At 59.9% G+C, this 21,475-nt stretch overlaps 2 protein-coding genes and 1 long non-coding RNA gene across 20 annotated transcripts in view; 2 read left to right on the forward strand and 1 right to left on the reverse strand.

Annotated features, from left to right (window-relative positions):
* LOC147576371 (uncharacterized) overlaps nucleotides 1–3,173 on the forward strand; it is a 32,474-nt gene extending 29,301 nt beyond the window's left edge. For 10 of the 17 annotated variants that reach the window (XM_086676878.1, XM_086676874.1, XM_086676881.1 and 7 more), the window contains 4 exons: nucleotides 148–369; nucleotides 639–753; nucleotides 1,068–1,238; nucleotides 2,629–3,173. Coding sequence is in view for 5 of the 17 variants with exons in the window: in XM_086676887.1 (XP_086533013.1) it covers nucleotides 148–369; nucleotides 639–753; nucleotides 1,068–1,214 (484 nt within the window). In the remaining 12 variants the exon portion in view is untranslated. Of the gene's footprint in view, nucleotides 1–147; nucleotides 370–638; nucleotides 754–1,067; nucleotides 1,239–1,631 lie in introns of all 17 variants that reach the window. The other 7 variants (XM_086676877.1, XM_086676888.1, XM_086676875.1 and 4 more) reach the window with 4 other exon arrangements.
* On the reverse strand, nucleotides 1,961–14,053 carry OVOL1 (ovo like transcriptional repressor 1). Its single transcript, XM_086676873.1, has 4 exons — nucleotides 13,608–14,053; nucleotides 6,265–6,482; nucleotides 4,292–4,481; nucleotides 1,961–3,994 (listed from the first exon to the last, which is right to left on the reverse strand). Exons 1-4 carry the CDS (start codon nucleotides 13,705–13,707, stop codon nucleotides 3,699–3,701), a joined length of 804 nt encoding a protein of 267 aa, XP_086532999.1. The 5' UTR covers nucleotides 13,708–14,053; the 3' UTR covers nucleotides 1,961–3,698.
* LOC147576372 (uncharacterized) lies at nucleotides 13,453–16,154 on the forward strand. 2 transcript variants are annotated; one of them, XR_015240713.1, is made up of 3 exons: nucleotides 13,453–13,965; nucleotides 15,327–15,473; nucleotides 15,882–16,154. It is a non-coding gene; the product is annotated as an uncharacterized LOC147576372 (long non-coding RNA). The 2 variants fall into 2 exon arrangements; XR_015240714.1 differs by having other exon boundaries at nucleotides 13,454–13,965; nucleotides 15,373–15,473.
* The last annotated feature ends 5,321 nt before the right edge of the window (nucleotides 16,155–21,475 follow it).

Below are 21,475 nucleotides of genomic sequence, written 5' to 3' on the forward strand. Positions count from 1 at the left end.
CGTTATCTTCTGGTTGTAAACGTCAGATATGCTTATTGTAAAAAAAAAAAAAAAAAAATAGAAAACACATAAAAAGGTATAAACCTTCCTAGCACTTCCGGTTGTTAGAAAGTATTCCCACCCCACACTTGTCTGCTTTGTTTTCAGCTCTGACCAGAGGACTCGACTTCCATCCTCGACGAGGCCATCTCCCTGGGCCCCGGGCAGCTCTCCTGTGGGAATCTCACCTTCTCATCCGTTCTTACGGGCACCTGGGTGGGGTTTAGAACCTGCCTGTGGTGGTGCTGAGGACAAAGCAAGCATCCAGATTGCCGATGGAAATAGAGAGGCCCTCTGCCCACCCCACGGCCCACACCTCTTCCCTTCTGGGTGAGACCCCCACTCTTCCCTCCCCGCAAGCACCTTCCCCCCTCTTTTGTCCTATGCAGATCCCCGATTTTCCAGCCCAGCCGGGGCTCCACTTCTTCCAAGAAGTCTTTACTCTTTCAGATGCAAAAGACTCGTTTTGGGGTTTCCCGGCGTTTGTAGTCTGGCCACACGTGTGTCCCTGGTTATATATTGACTCCCACTCGTCTCTTCTCCCTGCCTGACTGGGGCCCGTTTCCCAGTCAGCGGAGGCCCCCTACTTTTCCTTGGAGAGTCTGGAGATCATCATGGGCCCTCGAACTGGGACTGCCTGGCCTGATCCTGCTACGCAAGGGCTCATCTGAGAGGTGTCCCACCCTTGAGTTCTTCAAAGGAGTGGGAGAGAAAGTAAAGGCTCGCAGGGGGCCCCAGGAACATTCCCCCACCCCCATCCCTGGCTTCCTAGAAGCTTATCCCCAGCTCCTCCTAAAGTTGACACAACAATTATTCATCTGGGTTCCCAACAATGGGTTCTTGCTCATCTCGGGACAGGGAGAAATGGGATTTGGTTGGCCTTTCACGTTTGGAGGTTTCTAGAGATGAAAATCCTCTGTGCCTGGCTATTGAAAGAGCCACAGGGAGGGTTAGGGGCCCTTCCGATCCTCTGGGCTTCTCCCAGGGAGCCTTACGCGTCGGACCCACGTTTTCCTTTCTCTTCACAGCACCGGGGTGCTCTCTTCCCACCTCCTGGAACATCACGTCAAAGGCCCACGCCTGGCAGCCGCCCCCTCCTCGTTGTCCATCTAGCAGGGAAGGGACAGGATGGAAGAACACTGAACTGGGACTCAGGGACCAGGTCCCCACAGTGATCATGTCTCCGCAAGCGATCTTGGGTAGGTGACGGGAAGGGCCCCTTAATCTCAAAGTCCCGGTCTCGTTCGGATTGCCTAGAGGCGCATGCTGCCTCCTGGTCTCCGTCGCAGCAGAGTGCACCGTGCTTCCGAGCACAGCCCGAGCCAGGCTGTCTGCTCCCAGCCCAGACCCACTCGTCGGTCAGGAAACCTTGGGCCACTACCTACCTTCTCTGCCAGTGGTGGTAACAGCACCTTCCAGACGGTGGCCGAAAGATCAAGTGAGCGCGTGTGCGTGAAACACAAGTGTGCCCCGCACAGAACAAGCGCTGTGCAAATGTGGCCGTCCCTATAGCTAGGTGTCTGAGCCGGAAGTGACGTGACCTTTGTGCCCTGTCATTTGGGATCACGGTTTTCCTTCTGTGGTCCTGGCAGGGAACTGGGAAGAGAAGCCGAAACGGGACCCCGAGTGACTGCACTGGCCTGGCGGAGACCCACGTCAGGATGTGGGAGTCAGGCAGGTGAGGCGAGCTGAGAGGAAGCCCGGCTGCCACAGCCGAGAGCAGAGTCTCAGCCCAAGGGTCGCAGGCCTTGACTGCCGAGACCACGGGCAGGCCACCTAATCTATCCAGGCCAGATTCCTGTCTTGACTCGAGGCCTACTGGTAACCATATAAGGGTAGATCTTTGAATAGAATGCGACAATTGTTTTGATTAATTTCCCTGCAGGTGGAAAAAGAGGTCCATGGGACAAAAAAGCAGAAATGCAGAAGACGAGAATTCTTTGATTTTAATAGTTGGGGGAAAGTTATAAAATAAAAGACAACACAGAGCGTTAGGACTCCCCCAGATTGCAATAGCACAGGGACACAGAAATATAGACGAAACAGGGCTTCCAGATAATGTTATCTCACACTATTTAACTTCCAGAATACAGCAGTTCCCAGACACTCTAAACTAAAGCAGTCTTCTGAAACGATCTATACACATTCGGAGGGAAGTCAGGGCAGCCCGCCTCCCGTCGGCAGCCAACGCTGGTGCTGCCTACGGTGTGGCTGCGCTGGGCGGCCCAGCCCGCCGTGTTCCGCGGACCTCTTTCGAGTCTGCCTTCTCGTTCTTCTGCAGGCTGGCTCCACTCCTGCCCCTCTCTCCCTTTTGACCCACGCCCCTTTCCTGTTTTCAGCAGGAGGCACAGCCAAGCCGATAGAGCCTGGCTGATATCCTCAGATGGAGCCAAGCAGCCCCAGGACGGCTCTGTCCTTACATGCTCACAACCCAGCCTTGCCGTATGAAAAACAGTCAGAAAATCGGCTACAAATATAACTCGATAGCCATCTAATACTGTCCTCCTGAGAGGTTTCTGATGTGTCTGGTTATTATTCTCTGTCCCCCACCTCCTTTTTTTTTTTTTTTTTTTTTTGCTGCCGTCCTAGGGTTTTTCACTCAACCAGGAAAAAGGCAGGCCTTGCAGCCTGGCCCCGTAGTCTTCTCAGTGTCTCAGGCAGCGGACCGGGCGCATCAAAGACTCCTCGCTTCCGCCGGGCTTCCTCCTCGAGCCACAGCTGGGCTAACTCGGCCTTCGCCACGGTGACTCTCGTTCCACAAAAGGAGGCCTGTTATTAGGAGGCAAGCAGGCTCTCGGGAACCCCCAGGCTTGCCTTGAAGGGACGTGGGAGGGAGGCAGGGTCACGGGGGAAGGGAAGAGCCAGTGTGATGCGCTACCCCAGCCCAAGGGGAAGAACAGAGCGCAGCGCGTTCCCCGGGCAGGGCCGGAGGAAAGTCTCAGGTTAAACGTCTCAGGAGAACCAAGGCACAGAGGAGGTGTGAAATGTCCAGGATAAATAGAACCGCACGGGGAGGGAGAAAAGCCAGCTCCATCCTCTCTTAAAAACAGCCGCCATCGGCACCAAAAATATATTAATATCTGTACATTTGTCATCTTTAAAAAAAGGAAATAAAACTTCCTTGGCACCTTGTAGTCGATTTCCTAAAAATGAGGTGATATGTGGAAAGGCCTCCTGTGTGCACACGCGGGTTTGCGGCTCCGTGTGGGGAGGGCAGAGCCCCCCACCGCGGCCCTGAGCGTTAGATCCCCCCCCCCCCCAGGCAGCTGCCAGTTCCCCCACAGCCTCGGTGTGCAGGGAGCTCTTTACTCTGCGGTCCTCGCCCAGCGGGCGCCGCCCCTGCCCTCCAGAGGGCAGAAAGGGGATCCTCCGCGCCTCCTCTGGGAGGGAAGTCCCGTCTCTAGGTGTGCTCTCCTTCAACCTGAAGGCAGCCTTGGCCTCACGGCCGCCCCGAACTCATACGTGTCTGCCCAGGCTCGGCCCGGCCTCTGCCCGGAAGACAGAGATGCAGCCGCGAGCAGAGCTCACTCGATGTGGCGCCTGAGTGAGCACGTGTGCTGGGGGGTTCCGGCGGTCCCCACCGCCGTGTCCGGCAAGGGGTGGCGGCGGGAGGACCGGGCCAGGCATCGGGGAGGGGGGCCCGGGCCGGGCGGCACCGCTCACAGGTGGTGGTTGCTCTGTAGCAGGGAGGTGACGGTGCTCTGCAGGGCCACGGCCACCTTCTTGGAGGTCTTGCGCAGCAGCGGGCTGTCGGGGTGGTGCTCCTTCAGGTGCAGGACGTGGCCCTCCTGGCTCTCGGACGTGCAGCCACACTCCTCACACACGTACAGCTTGGCCCGCCGCTCCTTGTATGCGTACTTCTGCTGCACGCCGTGGATCTTCTTGAGATGAGACTCCAGGGAGCAGCGCTGCGTGAAGGCCTTGTCGCACAGGCTGCATTTGTAGGGCCTCACGCCTGCAGGGACGGGGGGGCCGGTGTCAGGGTCCCGACAAGGAGCCCGCCGGCCGCTTCCCTGACTCAGGAGGGCCGGGCCACCTGACACCGGGGAAGAGGAACAGAGGAGGCCCGTCCGCCTCCGGCTCCCCGAGCGGCCTCACCGATGAGCTGAGGAGGACCCGGGGCCTGAGCTCCGAGGCGCCCCTCCGAGGCCGCCCCGTCGCCGAGGCGAGCGGGCATCGCCACGGTCCCCCGCGTGGCCCTGGCCGGGCAGAGTCTGGGTGCGCTCGCTCCCAGCCAAGGGGCTCCTCTTACCAGTGTGGGTGCGGACGTGTCTCTTCAGGTCGAATGTGTCATTGAAGCCCTTCCCACAGTAGGTGCAGAGGTGCCTCTTGACGTCATTGTGACACTTCATGTGGCGATTCAGCATGCGCTGGTAGGTGAAGGCCTTCTGGCAGATGTGGCAGGTGAAGAGGTCACCGCCGGCACTGTCCCCGAGGGTCACCTGCAGGCGAGGACGGTGTTGGTGACAGATGACCAGGAGCCGTGGCTGCAGTCCACACAGCAGGAGGACACAAAGCCACCCCCGCCTCCCGGGGGAAGCCGCGCTCCACACCTCTGGGCCCCCAGGCCCGCTGTGGTGGGGCTGGAGGGCACCTTTGGGTCAACGGTTGGGCCTCCTGTCCGGTTCCCAAATCCCCTTTCGCGGTTGCCGCGCGGCCCCTTTACCTTCTCGAGGGACGGGCAACTGACTACCTGTACAAACAGCTGGTTCGCCATCACCTGGTAGAAAGGTGAGCTCCGATCTGCGGCTCTCCACCTCTGCCCTCTGACCTCACTCTCCGAGGGGATGTCCGCCGCGCGGGCCCTACGGCAGCCCCCCTCGGCCCAGCCTGGAGGCCCCCGGCTTTGACCCGAGCCGGGCCCACCACAGCATGACTCGAGTCGCTCTGCCTCCTCAGGACTCTCTTGCTTACAAACCTTTTCCTTTTTCTTTTTTTTTGTGATTACGGAAAACCTCACATCTCCGGTGTGGAGATGAGTGCCTTAACTGTCATACAGGGCCGGTCTTGCTTTATCTTTCCCTCCCAGCCTCCCCCCGCTGCCCTGGATCATTGGGAAGAAAACCCCAGCCACCCTCTGCTCCCCGGGCACCTGTCCAGCACCTTGGCCAGCACGGGGAGACGTGGTCTCCACCCTCCGCCTCGGTTACCGTCCGGAGGCTGGTCGTGCTTTGCGGGCGGCCCGGTTGCCGGCACCCCCTCCTGAGCTCCCCGGGCACCGGGTCACCCCGTCACCCCGCACCTCCTCCTCCACCGCTTCTGGCACTGGGGCGATGCCGCCTGTTGCTAGCTAGTCGAGACCTTTTGGGTCAGGACTCGCTCCTCCGGCACATCTGCCATCCTGGGCCCTCTGCTCTCTCTGCACGGCCTCCCTACCCGCCAGGTTCCAAGGGATGGGAGGGAGGCCCGCGAGGGCTCAGGGGCACCGCGCCGGCTCTCTGGCCAAGCACCCAGGACACGTGTGGCTGGTCTCCCTCTAGTTACACACACTTGGCCCCCACAGGGAAGAGAGGAAGGAACAGCATTGCACTGCCAGCTTTCTTCGGCCCTTTGGCACAGAGAAAAGGGCTGCCAGAACCCTGCCACTACATCACCGCTGGCGGGTGCTTCCGGATCCTAGAACTTTCAGGAACGCGGGCCTAGCCAGGGACAGCCCTGATGTCTGCGCGCTCCTCGAAAGCAGGGGCCCACGCTCCTCACTGCCCCCGCTGCTGAGCACAGCTCCCCAGCTCTCGCCCCAGACACCGGGCCTCATGCGGAGGGGGCCGGAAGTGGCACACCTGGGGAAGGTGGAGGCCGCCGGGCACAGGCCTCAAGAGACAGTTAACCACCAGGTGGACTCCAGAGCTCACTCCGGATGCGGCACGGATGGGAACCCAGGAAGGAGAAGGCGCTGAGCCGGGCTCACGTCTCCATGGGACTCGTAAAGAGGTGGCTCCCCTTGAGGCCGGAAACAAAAGGAAACAACCCCTGGAATGGCCTCCAGAGGGTGGGATGTCTCTTGCACCCCGCTGCTCCTTCTCAGTGTATGACACTGTCCCATCGCACCTGCTTCTCTTCTTTTCCGTCCCCATCTGTGCCTTGCTGGGTTCACTTCTCTACGGGACCCTGGACCCAGATGCAAGGCCAGCTACTGCCTAGGTCTCATTTGTGCCACGTCTTGTGGGCCGGACACAGGACTACAGACACGCTCCTGGTCCTTGGAGACAGTGTGAGGGTCGGTACCTTCATTTTGGTGCGCAGGAAGCCGTGGTCTCTGCTCTGGGGGTCTGCCAAACGACTCATGTCATCAGAGGGCAGCTGGGCTACCACGCAGGGCCCAGGGGCCACACTATAGCTGGAGTCCCGAAGGCTCATGTCCAAAACCAGGGGGCAAGACGGGGGTTCAGCCACTGACGGCTCTGGCTCCCGGTAGGGCTGTGGTGGGCAGAAGCCCAGACTGACTGCAGAGAGAAGAAATGCCAGGTGAGGGGCTTGGTGGGGAGAACAGGACCCTGTGGGATTTCAGGAAGGTTGCCTGGCAGCGGGCTGCCCCTTGCAGGCAAACGGCAGAGCAGGGCTGCCCCCGGCCCATACATGCTGCGCCTCCCTCCCGCCCCATTAAGGTAATTACAGGTGACGCCGGCCAAGCACCACAGCCCACAGGCCTGCCCGCTGAGTAATTTGTGTCTTAGCGGAACTGGGAGGACCCGACCTGCCCTGCCAATTATCCCTCCAGAGTTGTCTGCCTGCCCCACCTGGGCCAGTCCCTCTGGATTCCGGGCCTCATCCACGCTCCTGCGTGGACAAGGGGCACCACTGGAGGCCCTGGGCCCAGGGGTCCACCCCTGCCCCTGAAGGGTCCCTGGTGGCCTGAGCCACTCTGGGCTGCTTCTTTGGGCTGCTGGCCTGGGGTGGGGGTGGGGGGGGGGTGTTGAGTGGTCCTCCAGGCTGGCGGGTGTCGCTGTTGCCAGCCATCAGGGTTCTAGGCTCCCCACGCCCACTGGCCAAGCTCGGCAGGCAAACAGGCCAGGTGAGGTGGGGCAGGGAGGAGGTCAGGGAGCAGCAGGTGGATGCGGTGTAACAGTCTCCTGGGCGGCCTGCCCGGCGGTTGCGCAACCCTCCCCTACAGCAGGGACCGCTTGCTTGCTCGTGGCACAGCGAGGGCTGGGCTCCCAACCTCCGCCCTCCGAGGCGCCGATACCTGGCAGTCCTTTGACGCGGCCGCTCCCCACGGCAGACACCTCACACCAAACGGGGCCAGAGAGGCTTGGCCCCAGTGCGGAGTAGAGAAGACGAACGGCTGCCTCAGTGACACACAGGGTACGGGTCTCAGAGCCGACAGAGCTGGGGCAAACGAGCTCATGTTTTCACTTATCGGTATCTTTCCTCCCAAAAGGCTAAACTATTATACAGTTGACCCTTTAACAGTGCAGGGGATAGGGGCCCTGACCGTCACCCCCCCCCCCCATACGGTCAAAAGTCCGAATAGAACTTTTGACTCCCCCAAAACTTAACTACTCATAGCCCGGAATCCTTAGCGATAAGAGATACAGTTGACGAACACACATTCTGTAGGTTACATGTATTATAACAATAAAGTAAGCCAGAGGAAAAAAGTGTTAGTAAGAAAACGGTAAGAAAGGGAAAATGCAGGGGCGCCTGGGTGGCTCAGTCGGTTGAGTCCGACTTCAGCTCAGGTCACGATCTCGCGGTCCATGAGTTCGAGCCCCGCGTCGTGCGCTGTGCTGACAGCTCGGAGCCTGGAGTCTGCTTCGAACTCTGTGTCTCCTTCTCTCTCTCTGCCCCTCCCCCATTCATGCTCTGTCTCTCTCACTCTTAAAAATGAAAAAATGTTAAAAAAAAAAATTTAAAGAAAGGGAAAATGCATTCACTGTACTGTATTTATCAGAAAAAAATCCACATAGAGGTGGGCCCGTGCAGTTCAAACCACATTGTTGTTCAAGGGTCAGCTCTGCTTAAAGCCCAAAAGCTAGGAACATTTTCCAAGCTTCAAAAGGAAAGGTCAAGAAGGGTAAAGGAAGGAAAGGACGAAGGTCTTCAGGGAGAAGGACTCAGGAGGCTGAGTCAAGGTCTCAGACACAAACAAGGCCCTCAGCACCCCCTGCCCCAGAGCTGGTGAGACAGAGAGGACCAGGACCCAGGGAGGGAGGGGTGGTCCCAGGGCAGGAGGGCCACTGCCCTCCCGTCTTCTCCCGGGACACCGCAGGCAAGGCTGGAGGTGGAAGGCAGAGGAACGTACTGATGGAGGAAGGGTGAATATGAAAGCACCCAAGTTTCGGGAGAGGCCCTGGCTCTCGCCCCCTCAAAACACAACAAAGGTCTGACAAGGGCAGAATGTGCCCGCCTGCCGCCCAGAACCCGTTCTGCTGGCACTGGCGTCTGCCTGTCCAGGGGACTTTGATGAGCCACCTCATTCCGGGAGTTGATTCACCAGTGCCTGGCCCTGGCCTGGCCTCTGAGCTGGCGTGGCGCCTCTCTCCGGACGCCGGGAGGCTGGACATCAGGCCCGAGCTCTTGGGGTCCCTCCGGCCTGCCCACAGCGCTGGCTGGCTGTCTGTGTGCACAGGAGGGGGGCTGGGGGAGGGCAGGGGTGTGTCTACCCCTCCCCTTCTGATGCCGGTTTACCAGCCACCGGAGATCTTGGCCAAGAACTCAAAGCTGAATGACAATTTCCATTTCTCAATCCAGGTAGAGACAAACAGAAACCTCTACCCTCTTCTGTCTCTCGGTATCGCATAGCCTGAGCGAGGCTCCTGAAAGCTGGAGCCCGGCCACACCGCCTGCACAAGGAGCGGCCGAGGGAGGAGTGACGGCAGGTGAGGGCTAACCAGTTTGTTCGTGCTCAAAGTGAGTTGTCACTTTGGCTCCCTTGCTCCACTGAGGGGGTGGCGGTGAGGTGTTCACGGCTAGGGTTCCAAGGGTCCAGGCCGGTTTGGGAGAACACCCGCTTCCTGCCCCCGCCTCTTCCGTTCCACAGAAGCCTGGCAATGCCGGCGCTGGGGAACTGGGGACAGGGAGCGAGCCTGCCCGGTCTGGCCTCGGAGCTGCCTCTACCCTGAGCCAGGGGCAGGGGAGGCCGGACGCACCGCCACTCGGCTGCCAGGGTGGGGACGTTTGCCTCATCCCGTCCACCCCGCCAAACCTGTCTTCCCGCCACCCCCGGGAGCGTGGCCGTGCCGCGGCCGCACGCACAGGGCGTGCTCAGGGCATGCCGCTCCTGTCACTGGGTGTCACTGGGTGGCCGGAGACAGGAAGCAGAACTGGTCGGGCCCTGCTTGTGCTGCTCTCTGTCCCCTAATTAGACGTTTCCGGCAAGGCGGCGGCGGTGGCTACTCATCGCCCGCCCACAGCTGTGGAGAATGGCGAGGCCGCACCAGCCTGGCCCTCTCCCTACTCCTTCAGGGGTTCGCGGGTTCCCCTCGTGTTGGCCCAGCTCGCCTCCACTGGATGATGCCGAGGGCCGGGCCGGGAGCAGCTTGCCACCCGAGGCCCTTCTCCAACTTCCCCCGGCAAGCCCCGCCTCCCTCAGACTGAGAGCTGCTGGCCAAATACTGGACAGAGGGCCAGGTCCTACCCCTACCCAGCAAGGCCTGAGGTCGGGGCCGGGCACGGGGCCCGGTGCCGGCTCCCCAGGGAGAGCAGGTAAAGCAGATGTGAGGACCCAGCCTCTGACCACACGGGGGCCGGTGCTCGTGCTGACCCGGGGTGTGGTCAAGTCAGCTCTGAACGGGCAGGGACAGTGTATCAGCACGGCCCAGGTTGGTGTTATCAGGGAAGGCAGGAGTCCCCCGCGCCCATCTCCCCCGGCCCCAGCAGGTCAGCTCTCGATGCCCGAAAGGCAGCTAGTGCCAGCCGGGTGGCAGAGGCGGGCGGCCCTGGAAACACAACGGGCAGGTTGCTCAGCCCATTGTGCCCACTGTGGATGCCAAGTTTTTCTCTCAGGCAGTATCTTTTCCCCCTTTCCCAACTGCCTGTCGTGCCGTGGCCACAGCGACGCTAACACGGAGCACCTGAGCCCTCACGCCAGGGCGGATGGCCCCGACCGGCCGTGAACTGTGCTTCCCTGAGCGTCCTTGCCGCCCTTCTGGCCACCACAGGGCCGCGCGCCCCTGTGGGACACCACCCTTGTCAGAAGTAACCATCGGCAGTGGCCACCCTCCGCTCTAGTCCTCCCTGCGCCCGGAGGCCTTGCCCTCACCTGCTTTCTTTCTGGGACAAATGGCCTGGCAGGAGTCTGCCTCGGGTCACCCCAGCCTAGAGCAGTTTAGCAGCTTTGGGAGACGGCGCCCCACGGGACAGCCAGGAGCCCCATCTAGGCCACTGCCCGGGCCCAAGTTGCTTTTCTGTCTCCATCCGTGTCTGGCTTTCTATGCTCCCTGCCTCGCTCCCCGGAGAGTGTGGCAGACATGTCCTTCGCTGCCAGCACTTCCCAGGAATGACAAGAATGATCCTCATTGGAGGCCTAATTTCCCCCCACCCACACACATATACTCTGGGGCCCAAAGATGACCGAGAGGCCTGTCCACCGCGGCCGGACAAAAAGCGGCTCCCTGGGACAGGCATGTGCTGGCGAACTGGCAAGATAGACAAGAGAGACCCCAAAATGCGGAGAAGGGGGTGCCTGGAAGAGGCCCTGGGACACCCACATCTGGGAGCACCTCATTACAGCTTCTAGGCTGTTTCCGGGCTCATCTCTCTACCCTCAAGTACCTTCCTGGCTTTTCGTTGTTCCTCAGTAGGGGCTTGGAGTACGGGGTTTCCCCAGCATCCCCTTCAGTGCAAGACATGGAATTCGGGCCCTGGGTACAGGTGCTTGGGCTTCTCCTCAAGAAACCAGCGTTAGTCCCAGCACATTAATACTGACACTACAAAGGAGAAACGCTGGGGGGGGGGGGGGGAAGTGAAGGGCTCAAGGCCAAGCTCTTGGACCCAAATTGGTAGCTGTTAATCTCCCTTCCACTGTGACCTTTTAGCCCCATGTGCCCACTTCTGGGCTTTTTCCTCAGCTTTGGAAGGAGAGCGAGGCCAGGGAAAGGTTCTGCCCTGGGGGTGGGAACTTCTAGAATTGTGTCTCAGGGAGAGAGGCTGGAGTGCTGGTCAGACTGGAGCCTTGGGCCTTCAGTCGGTAAAAGTGCCTCCTTCCAGGCGCTCTGTGATGCTTTAAGGGTCTCAGAGGGCCCTGGCAGGAAGGTCAGACCTCAAGTATTTCACTTTTCCCCAGCTTCAGCCCCCCCCTCCCCCAGTGCCTCTCACAGTGGGAATGGGGTCAATGCTTAGCTGGTCACGACGTGCTGAGTCCGTGAGGTGGGGTGAAGGAAACGTGCCCAGCCGGCTCCTGGGGTCATGGTCGGCTAGTGATGGAATGGCTCAGCCAGGGGACAGGCCACCGCAAAACACACTCCCCACTCTCCAGCCAGCTGAGGCACCCAAGCGTGGCCCGAGAACATTCCCTTTCTCATTTCCAAAACCTGTGGGAAAACTCTCCAGTGGGCCACATGGCCTTTAGAGGCTAAATTAAGTGCTTTGCCTTCTAGCCTTGGCCTCACCCCACAGGACTCTCCCTCCCCAAGACAATGAGAGCAGATTGTCACCTGTGCCCTCCAGGTTTCGACCCCCTACCCAACATCTGGGCCAATCCCCTCCATCCTGTGTGAGAGGCCTGCACATCTCCCCTCACCTGGACAGCAGCAGCGGGGGCGGGGGGGGGGGGGGGCACAGACCACCCAGAAGCCTTCCTCATCACCCGCTGGGACAGCCCCTGGGGAGAAGCCTCCCCCACCACTCCCACTATGGCCACCAGGACCGTGGTGGGGAAAGGTGGGGAAAATCACCAGGATGCAAGGAAGTCAATGATTTGAACGAACGGAATTTCTTTGTCCTCTGTAAAAGTCAACACATGATCTGTTACTGATTGGGATGTGAAATAAAACTAAAAATAACAGCACACCGAGCCTCCTGCAAGGCTCAGCTCACCTTTCACACAGTCCAAGTTCAGTTTATCAGATCCGAAGGAGCAGCTAAGCAGCAATGCAAACACAGGTGAGGGAGGAGGCAGGAGCGAGGAAGGGGGCTCCGATCCTCTCCCGGCCCTTCGGGGGTGGAACAGCCACCCCGCCAGGGAACTTGGGCAGGCAGGAAGCTATAAACAGCATCCGGGGCCCACACCCTAATCCACCTCAGGTGAGCCGGCAGCTCACTTGCCTTTTGTCTCAGTTTCCCCTTGTTTTAAGGAGGCCGTAGAAGCAGCTTTAAGATAAGGTTAAGCTGGGAAACATCCCCAGCGCCACAGGCCATTGGATCCTGGCAGATCAGGCCACAGAAATCTCATCACTACACCCACTGTCTCCACCAATTTCTTCAGGAGAGAAACTGAGGCAAGAGCCCTTCCAGGGCCCCTCACCGCCCTCATTTCACCACTTTCCTATAAGGCCTGGGGCGGTGCCAGGGAGCCTGCAGATCAAGGGTCAAAGTCGGTTGGTTAATTACAACCTCTCCCCCCACCCCCTTGGAGGCTCCGGGCAGGGTGTGGGGAGGGGGAGCTCGGAAGGAAGCTGGCTTTGTCCTGACCAAGGAGGGTGGAGGAGGACAGAAGGCACGAAAATGTTCTCAAGCCTTCCAGAGGAAGATGCCATTGGAGAAACAACTCGGCTTACTCATTCAAAGTTGACTCCGACGCTGTCAAGGCGTCTTCCAAAAACAAGCTGGGTGCACCAGCTCCCCCCACCCCGCCCCCGCCCCGGGGCCTGGTCCCTCGGCTGTGGGACGGGCTCCTTGCCACTCACACTTGCCACTCAAGTGTGTCCTCCGCGAGGCTGAAGGAGGCGCGTTTCTAATAGCGGTGGGACCGGATCCCACCTTGGTCTTCAGGACAAGCGGGGTGCGGCCGGGCGCCTGCCCCACGGTCTCCGCGAACTCTGCGGGGCAGCTAGCCGGGAGCCCCCCTCGGCTGCCCGACCCTCACCGCGACCTTCCGGCCCGCAGAGGACGAGAGGCGGCTTAAACTGCGCCTTGTCTTACATTTCGCACAAATTTCGGCAGAAACTCCAGCTCGCTCCCTGCCCCCCCCCCCCCCCCCCCCCGCGAAGTGGCATCGCTCCAGTGCCCTCCTCCCGCCTCATAAAAGTCCCGGCTTTGCGGATTTACGACGTGAGAGTGGAGGGTCGCCTGAACGGTGACACACCCCGTTGCCTCCCTTGCGCCTCGGCTCGGGCCGGTGGAGGGGAGGGCGGCACAGCGCGGGGCCGCGCGCCTCGGACCCGCCCGCCCCCGGGCCAGTGGCGGGGCCTGGGAACGGCTCTCGCCCCCTCCCGGCGGCCCCGGCCCCCGCCCCCACCCGGCGCCTCCGCCGCCGCCCTGCCCTCCCCTCCCCTCCCCCTGCGCCGCGGGCTAACGGGGCCGCGGCCGCTTAAACATTAAATCGGGCGCCCCGGCTGCGCCGGCCCCCGGGCGCCGCGTCGCTGCGCCCCGCACGCCCGCCGCCCGGACGGGCCTCCCGGCTCCCAGCCCCTCGGGCGCCCCGGGCTCCAGGGCAGCGGAGGGCTCGGGGCCGCGGAGCGGCGCCTCACCTGGCACGTAGATCTCGCCGCGCTCCTCGTCGGGGAGCTCGCTCCAGTTCCTCTTGCACGTGGAGACGCACGGCTTCTTCACCAGAAACGCGCGGGGCATTTTCGAACCCTGCTCGCCCGGCACCGTCCGCTTCCGTAACCAGAGCCGGGAGCCGTCCCACCTTTCCCGGGCCGAGCCGGAGGCGGGGGAGGGGAGGGGGCAATTCAGGGAAGGAGTGGCCCAAGTGCCCCGGCGTTCCTCGGGGAGACCGTGCCCGGGACGGCGCGCGCCGGTTTCCAACTCCGCGGGGCCGTCGCCGCCCTCCCTCGAACGGAGGCCCTCGCGGCCAGGTGCACCGGGCGGCGGGGACAGCGGCAGGTAAGCGTCTCCCGGATCGACTGGCGTCCCCCGCGGCCGCTCGGGAAGTCTTAAAGTGCGAGCCGGACGGACGGGTTCACGCTTTATTGGCTCGCGGCGGTGTGTGTTGGTGGCTGGGGCGGGGTGGGGGGGGGGGGGTTGATCTGAGCTAATTAGCTTGGAGTATCCCGGGGAGCGACGGCGCATGCGTTGGGAAATAACGGTGACAACCACCTATTTGTTACCTGTCGAACCGGTTTCCATTCCGCTGCGGGTGAGGTGGCCTCGCGGCCTGGGCGGGGTGGCCGGGCGGGGGCGGGGGGGGGGGCGGCGCAGGGCACCCAGCGCCCGGCTGCCCCGCCGGCCGCGCCGCCGCCCTCCAGGGACCTCCCAGCCGGGAATGCTGGCGTTCGCAGACGGAAGCTTCGGAGTTTCGGAGGGAGCAGAGGAGGGGAGGGGGCAACGTTATTTGCACCGGCGCTCGCACGCTCCGCGGGTGATGAAATGGAACTCGCCCAACGGGGCCCGGGCCCGGCCCGGCGCGTCCCGGCGCCTGGGGAGGCGCGAAGCCGTCGGGGCGGGAACGCGCGGCCCCGCCCACACTTGTTGAACCGGGCCTGGGCCCAGGCGGCCCGGTTCCCGAAGGCCTGGCTGAGCAATTCGTGCTTCAGCCTAGAGGTATTCGCCGGGCTCCGGCTGCGTGCGGGAAGGCACGCGAGGCCTGAGTACCGTGGGGAGGACGCGGCCGCGGTGCAAAGCGGAGAGTGCCCTCGGAGAGAGCAGATCGGCTCATCACTGCCCAGAGCCCGCTTTCTGGCCAGGGAAGTGCGGAAGGCTTCGTGGAGGAAAGGGCGTTTGAACGGGTCTGAGTCCACCGAGATCCCGAAGGACCCCAGCGCCTTAGTCACTGGGGCTTACACACCAGCAGACACCCTCATCCTGGTCCCAACTGGCCAGATTTCAGTGCAGCCAGGCCGAGGCCCAGGCCCTCTGGAATCAGACCCAATCTGCTTTGCCTGGTTGCAGCCACTGCAGGCAGGGAGCTCCTGTCTGCTTCCCCCCCATAGCCCACCCTGGGCCGAGGTTCAGCCTGGGACACACACCCTCCCCCTCCCCCCCCCCCCCAACCATTCATCATGCTCTGCCCAGTCCCCAGGCTTAGCTGGAGGGAGGCCCACCCTCAGAGCCCTTGTTGGCTTGTCGCCTTCGGTGTTACTGTGGCGCTTTGGCCCCGGGCCATGGCTGGGCTTCTCTTATCACTAAGGTCAGGAATGGGACCCCTTCCTCTTTTTAGCTCTCCTCCTACCCCCCTGTAAAATAAACATTTCAGAATTTCTACCACACATACACCTTTCTCACGTATTAAATGTTTGCTGGAACAGGTTAAGAGGAAATGAGTCTGATAAATGAATTCACTCTATTCAAAAGCCAGAAGTCCAAGAGGAGCAGACCGCTGATGTCCGACTTCCCGGCAGGCCCTGTACATTGCCCCGCCCCCACTCCCAGGACTTTCTGGGAGCACCCCCTAGGTGAGTGGGGAGAGTGTGGACTTCAGGAGCAGATAGGCCCCCTCCCTCCCTCCCTCGTGGGGCCTGTGAGCTTGGCCAAGGGGCTTTCCTCTCTCCGCCTGTTTCCTAACGTCTATCACCTGAGAATCCTGTCACCTGCCTCCTGGGGTCACTGGCCTCTGGCAGGCGGTACTCTTAGCGCCTTCGCCCTCCTCTCCCAGGGCTCTGCCTTCTTGCAGCCCAAACGTACTTTAATAGTCCTCCCCTCTTACCTGCACCCTTGGGTTCAAGTGACATGACTTGAGTGCCGGCCGCGGACTTAAGCGTTTGAATAAATCCTGGAGAAACATCATTGACCAACCCTGCCTAGGAGGTAAATTCAGCTAATGAACTCAACAAACACTTACTGAGCATTTCGGTTGGTGCCAGACCCTTACAGGGGCTCGTCACCCAGTAGGTACTTCGTGGAAACTATGACGAAGTATTCACCGATGACCCTGGACACGAGAAGCATAGCCTTTCTCGTGGAAGGGGGGGGGGGCAGTGAGGAACAACTCAAATGTCTCCACTTGTGAAAAGAATGTTACACAGTGTTTGGAATGAGGCCCCGGGAGGGAGGGATATTCGTCCATGGTTTCCGCTGCCCTATCTACAACTGTTGCTGGCACATAGTGGATTATCAATAAATATTTGTTGAATGAACGAATATCTGGTTTTCTTGACTCATGGGACCCATTCAGCCTTTCGCGTTCCAACTCTTGGTAGAGGCATGGATACACAGCAAATTTATCATAAGGAAGGCGATGGGGCAGGTTCAGTGATAAAAGGCTGTCAGGGAGAGAGAGAGGGTGGTGGGGACCATGGAGAATGTGCCTATCGGAAGGGTGTAGTAGCAATCATGTCATTTGAGCAGAGAAACCCGGTGTGGCCACATCTGTCCATTTTGGGAAAAGAAGCCCCCCCCACCCCAAATATCCAGATTTGTACGTGAAATATACCAATGTTTAAAAGCTGGCTCAGGGGCGCCTGGGTGGCGCAGTCGGTTAAGCGTCCGACTTCAGCCAGGTCACGATTTCGCAGTCCGTGAGTTCGAGCCCCGCGTCTGGCTCTGGGCTGATGGCTCGGAGCCTGGAGCCTGTTTCCGATTCTGTGTCTCCCTGTCTCTCTGCCCCTCCCCCGTTCATGCTCTGTCTCTCTCTGTCCCAAAAATAAATAAACGTTGAAAAAAAAAAATTTTTAAAATAAAAGCTGGCTCAATTTTTTTAAAACCATGGAACAAGTCAAACACAATACCTCTGTAGGGCAGATGGGAGCCATAGACTGCTGGCGTGTGGCCTGTGGTTTGCGAGCAGCCCTGGAACCAGACGGCGTGTGTGAAGTTGGACGAACACCAGGCTAACCTGCGAGCTCCATGAGGGCAGGCACCTTCTGCTCTGTTCACACGGCATCCGTTAGATATCATTCGTTCAGTCCTTAAGCCAGTCAACAGATACTTCTCAAACACCCACCATTGGCTGGGCACTGGTGATTCTTTTTTTTTTTTTTAATTTTTTTTCAATGTTTATTTATTTTTGGGACAGAGAGAGACAGAGCATGAACGGGGGAGGGGCAGAGAGAGAGGGAGACACAGCATCAGAAACAGGCTCCAGGCTCTGGGCCATCAGCCCAGAGCCTGACGCGGGGCTCGAACTCAGGGACCGCGAGATTGTGACCTGGCTGAAGTCGGACGCTTAACCGACTGCACCACCCAGGCGCCCCAAGGCACTGGTGATTCTATGACGTGAGGCAGACAGAACACTAAGGAAACTTTTAGCGTGGTGCATGGCTTCGGTGATGGGATAGTGACGGGCCGGGGGTGCTGAGATCTACCCAGGAGCTGTGCAGAGCAGGGAAGGGCCTGACGGCTGGTGCAAAGACCCCAGAGCGGGAGTGCGCCTAGTGTGCGTGAGATGCACAGAAAGACCAGGCAGCGATATTGTCAAGGGGATGGGAGGGTGTCAGAGCCGAGGTTGAAGAGGCAGGTGAGCCGTGTCATGTGAGGCTCAGAGTGGTGGGAAAGCCTTGGGGTCAGCTAAGGGGAACAGAGTATGTGTGTCCGGGGGAGGGTGATGAGGGTGGCCGTAGGGAGACCAGTAAGGAGGCTACTGCAGTTGTCCAAGCAGGAGGTGGCCTGGGCCATCTGCTAATGGAGCCGTGAACTCTGATTCTAAGCATTCTGAGTGGACATCTCTTGTTGGGGTGGTGGACAGGGGTGTAAAGGAAGCCAGAGCCCCAGTAAGCAAGCAAGGACCATGCTCCCCAAAAAGTAGTGGCCGGCTCCCGCCTTTGGTGCCCTGAGAAGCCCAGGGAGGGCCGAGGCAGAGTTGGATGGAGAAGGTTTGGAAGAGCCCCTTCCTGTTCTCAGAGAAAGCTTAGCAGGGGAGCCGGGACGGGGTGCAGGGAGGGGGCAGGGCTGGGAAGCACAGAGGCTGAAGGCAGAGGGTTTCTGGGAGATGAGATGTGCTGGGAGGAGAAGCAGGAAAGGGCCGGGAGTTGGGCTGCCCCAGACTTTTAGCCTCCGGGGACGCAAGCCAAGCCGCCTAACCTGGCAGGGCCTCAGTTTCCACATCTGTAAAGTGGGGCTCCTGGTTCCAGCTCTGTTCCTCCGAGCGGTCAAGAGACACTGTTGATTTGTTTTTGAGCAGCCTCTAAGAATGGACCCAGCCTTAGAGCAGGCCGATGGGGCCCTGGCCACCAAGGCCTCTGCTCAAAAGGTGGCCTTTCCGGTCCCATCTAGCAATGGCCTCCGGGAGGCCACAAAGCCCTTGACAAAGTGTAAGTGCTGTGAGGACACCAACTCCTCCGTGTCTGCTGAGGTCCTGCCCGTGGGCCTGCAGCCCTCCCACGGTCATCGTGGGCAAAAGGCTCAGCAGGTGGGGCTGGCGGGGGGACAGTAGGCAGAGGAGGAGGCTTCCTGGGCCATCTGGAACCTCTGGAGCAGTGCAGGGGGAAGCCAGAGCTTCCTGCTGGAGGAGACCAGGCAGCCAGGTGAGGCTCACCACTGTGGCCACCAGGCTTCACTCCATCCTTACTTCCCGTTGTGAAGACTGGAACTGTCAGCTCCCAAGTCCTCAGCACCCAAGCCCAGAGTCATCTGCCCCCCGCCTTTCCTCACCCTACACATCCACCCACCGGCAAATCCCCTCCGCTCCCAGATCGTCCCGCATCTGCCCACGCCTCCGTCTCCACAGCTACCACCCTGGTCCAAAGCCCTGTCACATTTCACCTGGCCACGGGACAGCTCCCGCCCCCAGCTAGCTGTCTCCCCTCAGCTCAAGCCCTCCCGTGGCTCCCGTGGCAGCTGGAAGAACGTCTTGGAGGCCGGTGCACCTTGATCGCGTGCTGACCTCCTGACACACGCGTCTCCCTTCCCGTGGGCTCTGTGTGCCCGCGTGGCCTGCCACCCACCCAGCCTGCTGAGGCCTGGTCCCGCTGAGGCCTCTCCTCCCCTGCGCCTTCCACCCGGAGGCCTTTTCCCCACCTGATGACTGGTTACCTCTTGTCATTCAGGTTTCGGCCAAGCGTCCCCGCTTCTGAGAGGCCTCTCTGGCCACCCTAGCTAAATCCTTGTGCCCCAGTCATCTCTGGTCCATTACCCTGTTCTGTTTCCCTGGAGGCATCTTTTTTTTTTTTTTTCAACGTTTATTTATTTATTTTTTTGGGACAGAGAGAGACAGAGCATGAACGGGGGAGGGGCAGAGAGAGGGAGACACAGAATCGGAAACAGGCTCCAGGCTCTGAGCCGTCAGCCCAGAGCCTGACGCGGGGCTCGAACTCACGGACCGCGAGATCGTGACCTGGCTGAAGTCGGACGCCCAACCAACTGCGCCACCCAGGCGCCCCCCTGGAGGCATTTTTTAATCCGTGAAATTTTGGTTTGTCAGGTTTGTCCGTGGCCCTCCCCCGCCTGGCCCCCACAATGTAAGTTCCGTACACGAGGGACCTCTTTCTTTTAACACTATTTTGCTAGCTTTATTTAGATATAATTTAGGGGTGCCTGGGTGGCTCAGTCAGTTAAGCATCCGACTTCAGCTCAGGTCATAATCTTGCAGTTCGTGGGTTCGAGCCCCGTGTCGGGCTCTGGGCTGACAGCTCGGAGCCTGGAGCCTGCTTCGGATCCTGTGTCTCCCCCTCTCTCTGCAGTGTGCCCCTCCTACGTTCACGCTCTGTCTCTCTCTGTCTCTCAATAATAAGTAAACGTTAAAAAAATTTTTTAATGGTTTTAAGATATAATTCATACACCGTAAGTTCACCCTTTTAAAGTATATAATTCAGGGGGTTTGGTGTCTTCACAGAGTTGTGCAGCCATCACCAGTCTTCCAACATTCTCATCACCCCAAAAGAAACCCCGTACACATTAGCAGTCCTTCCCCTTCCTCCCTTCCACTAGCCCTTGGCATCTATTACTCTGCTTTCTCTCTATGGATTTGCCTATTGATGTGTTCTTTTTTTTTTTTTTTTTAACATTTATTCATTTTTGAGAGTGAGAGAGACAGAGCATGAGCAGGGGAGGGGCAAAGAGAGAGGGAGACACAGAATCAGAAGCAGGCTCCAGGCTCCGAGCTGCCAGCCCAGAGCCCAACCTGGGGCTCGAACTCACGGACTGAGAGACCATGACCTGAGCCGAAGTCGGACGCTTGGACGCTCAACTGACTGAGCCACCCAGGCACCCCTGATGTGTTCTTTTTAAAGCATCCCTGTATACCCAGCGTTGGGAAGATGGGTTGGTCATGTCCCCATTTTACAGATGAGAAAACTGAGGCTCAGGACCCCTCAGAAAACTGACTTTCCCTTTCTAAGCCTTGGGTCTAGTGTCTTCCCCAGAGCTGGGCTACGCCTCTGGGGAGGATGGAAACTCAGCAGGAAGAGAAGGAGTGAGGTGTGAACATCGAGTAGGGAGTTCTGAGCAGGGAACCTGGCTGCGGCCCACACCTCTTGGCAGGGAGGCCACTTTCCAGGGCAGGCCTGCAGACTGCACATTCAGGGAACGTTTGTGCTCTCAGTGCTGGCGGGCCGAGCTTAACTCTGTGGCTGGCCTGTGCCACAGGGGAACAGGGCAGGGACATCTGCACCAGCAGGTAAGGAGAAGGCCCATCCCGGGACCTGGACACCCAAGAGGGCTGAGGGCAGCTGGTTGTGGAAGGAGGCCGAGTCAGGGGCATGGAGGGGCTGTCTGCTGAGGTCCAGGCTCCACCTCTTAGGAGCTCTGTGACTTTGGGCTGGTGACTGTACTTCTCTGGGCCTTCCTTTCCTCATCTGTGAATGGCACCCACCCCCAGGTAGCCCAGGGTTGCTGTGAGCTTGGGAGTACATGTGGATGTGGCCACCACAACATCGGGAACCACACGTGGGTTCCCTCCCTCCAGACCCCTGGCCCCAAAGGAGCCAAGGCTCAGAAAGGCTGGCGACTGTCCGAGGCTGAATGAGGGCCAAAGTCAGTGGTGGATTTCCTGACCCTTTGAAGCCTGTCTCCTCAACTGTAAAAGAGGCTTAATAATCACTCCTCCCTCCCTGTGAGGGGTGAGGGCTAGGGGTATGTAGTTATCAGCACCCTCTGGGCCTCAGACAGGGAAACCAGACAGGCTCCTTGTTACCCCCAAGCTGACTTCCCTCTCAGGGCTGCTCTCATCTTGGCCTCTTTCATCTTAGGTTTAATTAGCCAGGCTGCCCCACCCCACAGTCTCTTGGGCAGGAGTCATCACTCCCATTTTATAGATGGGGAAACTGAGGCACCTAGAGGGAAGTGGTTTGGGGCTGCCGCCTGTGAGTCAACTGTGGAGCCAGGGCCCAGAGGAGTTGGGACCGGGCTTTCCAGCTGGACCTGTCCCTGGGGGTGGCTCCCTGTCTCCATCCCCCTGGCATCCCTGGCACCGTGGGCACCCAAGACAGCCTCGTTTCCAGCTCTCTCTACCCAACCACTCCCTATCACCTCCCATCTGGAGGGCAGCAAGATGGGGTAGGGAGGGGCCTGCGAAGACTGGAGA

This window comes from Puma concolor, chromosome D1 (genome assembly GCF_028749965.1).
Source record: "Puma concolor isolate L17-30 chromosome D1, mPumCon1.1.hap2, whole genome shotgun sequence".
Taxonomy (NCBI): Eukaryota; Metazoa; Chordata; class Mammalia; order Carnivora; family Felidae; genus Puma; species Puma concolor.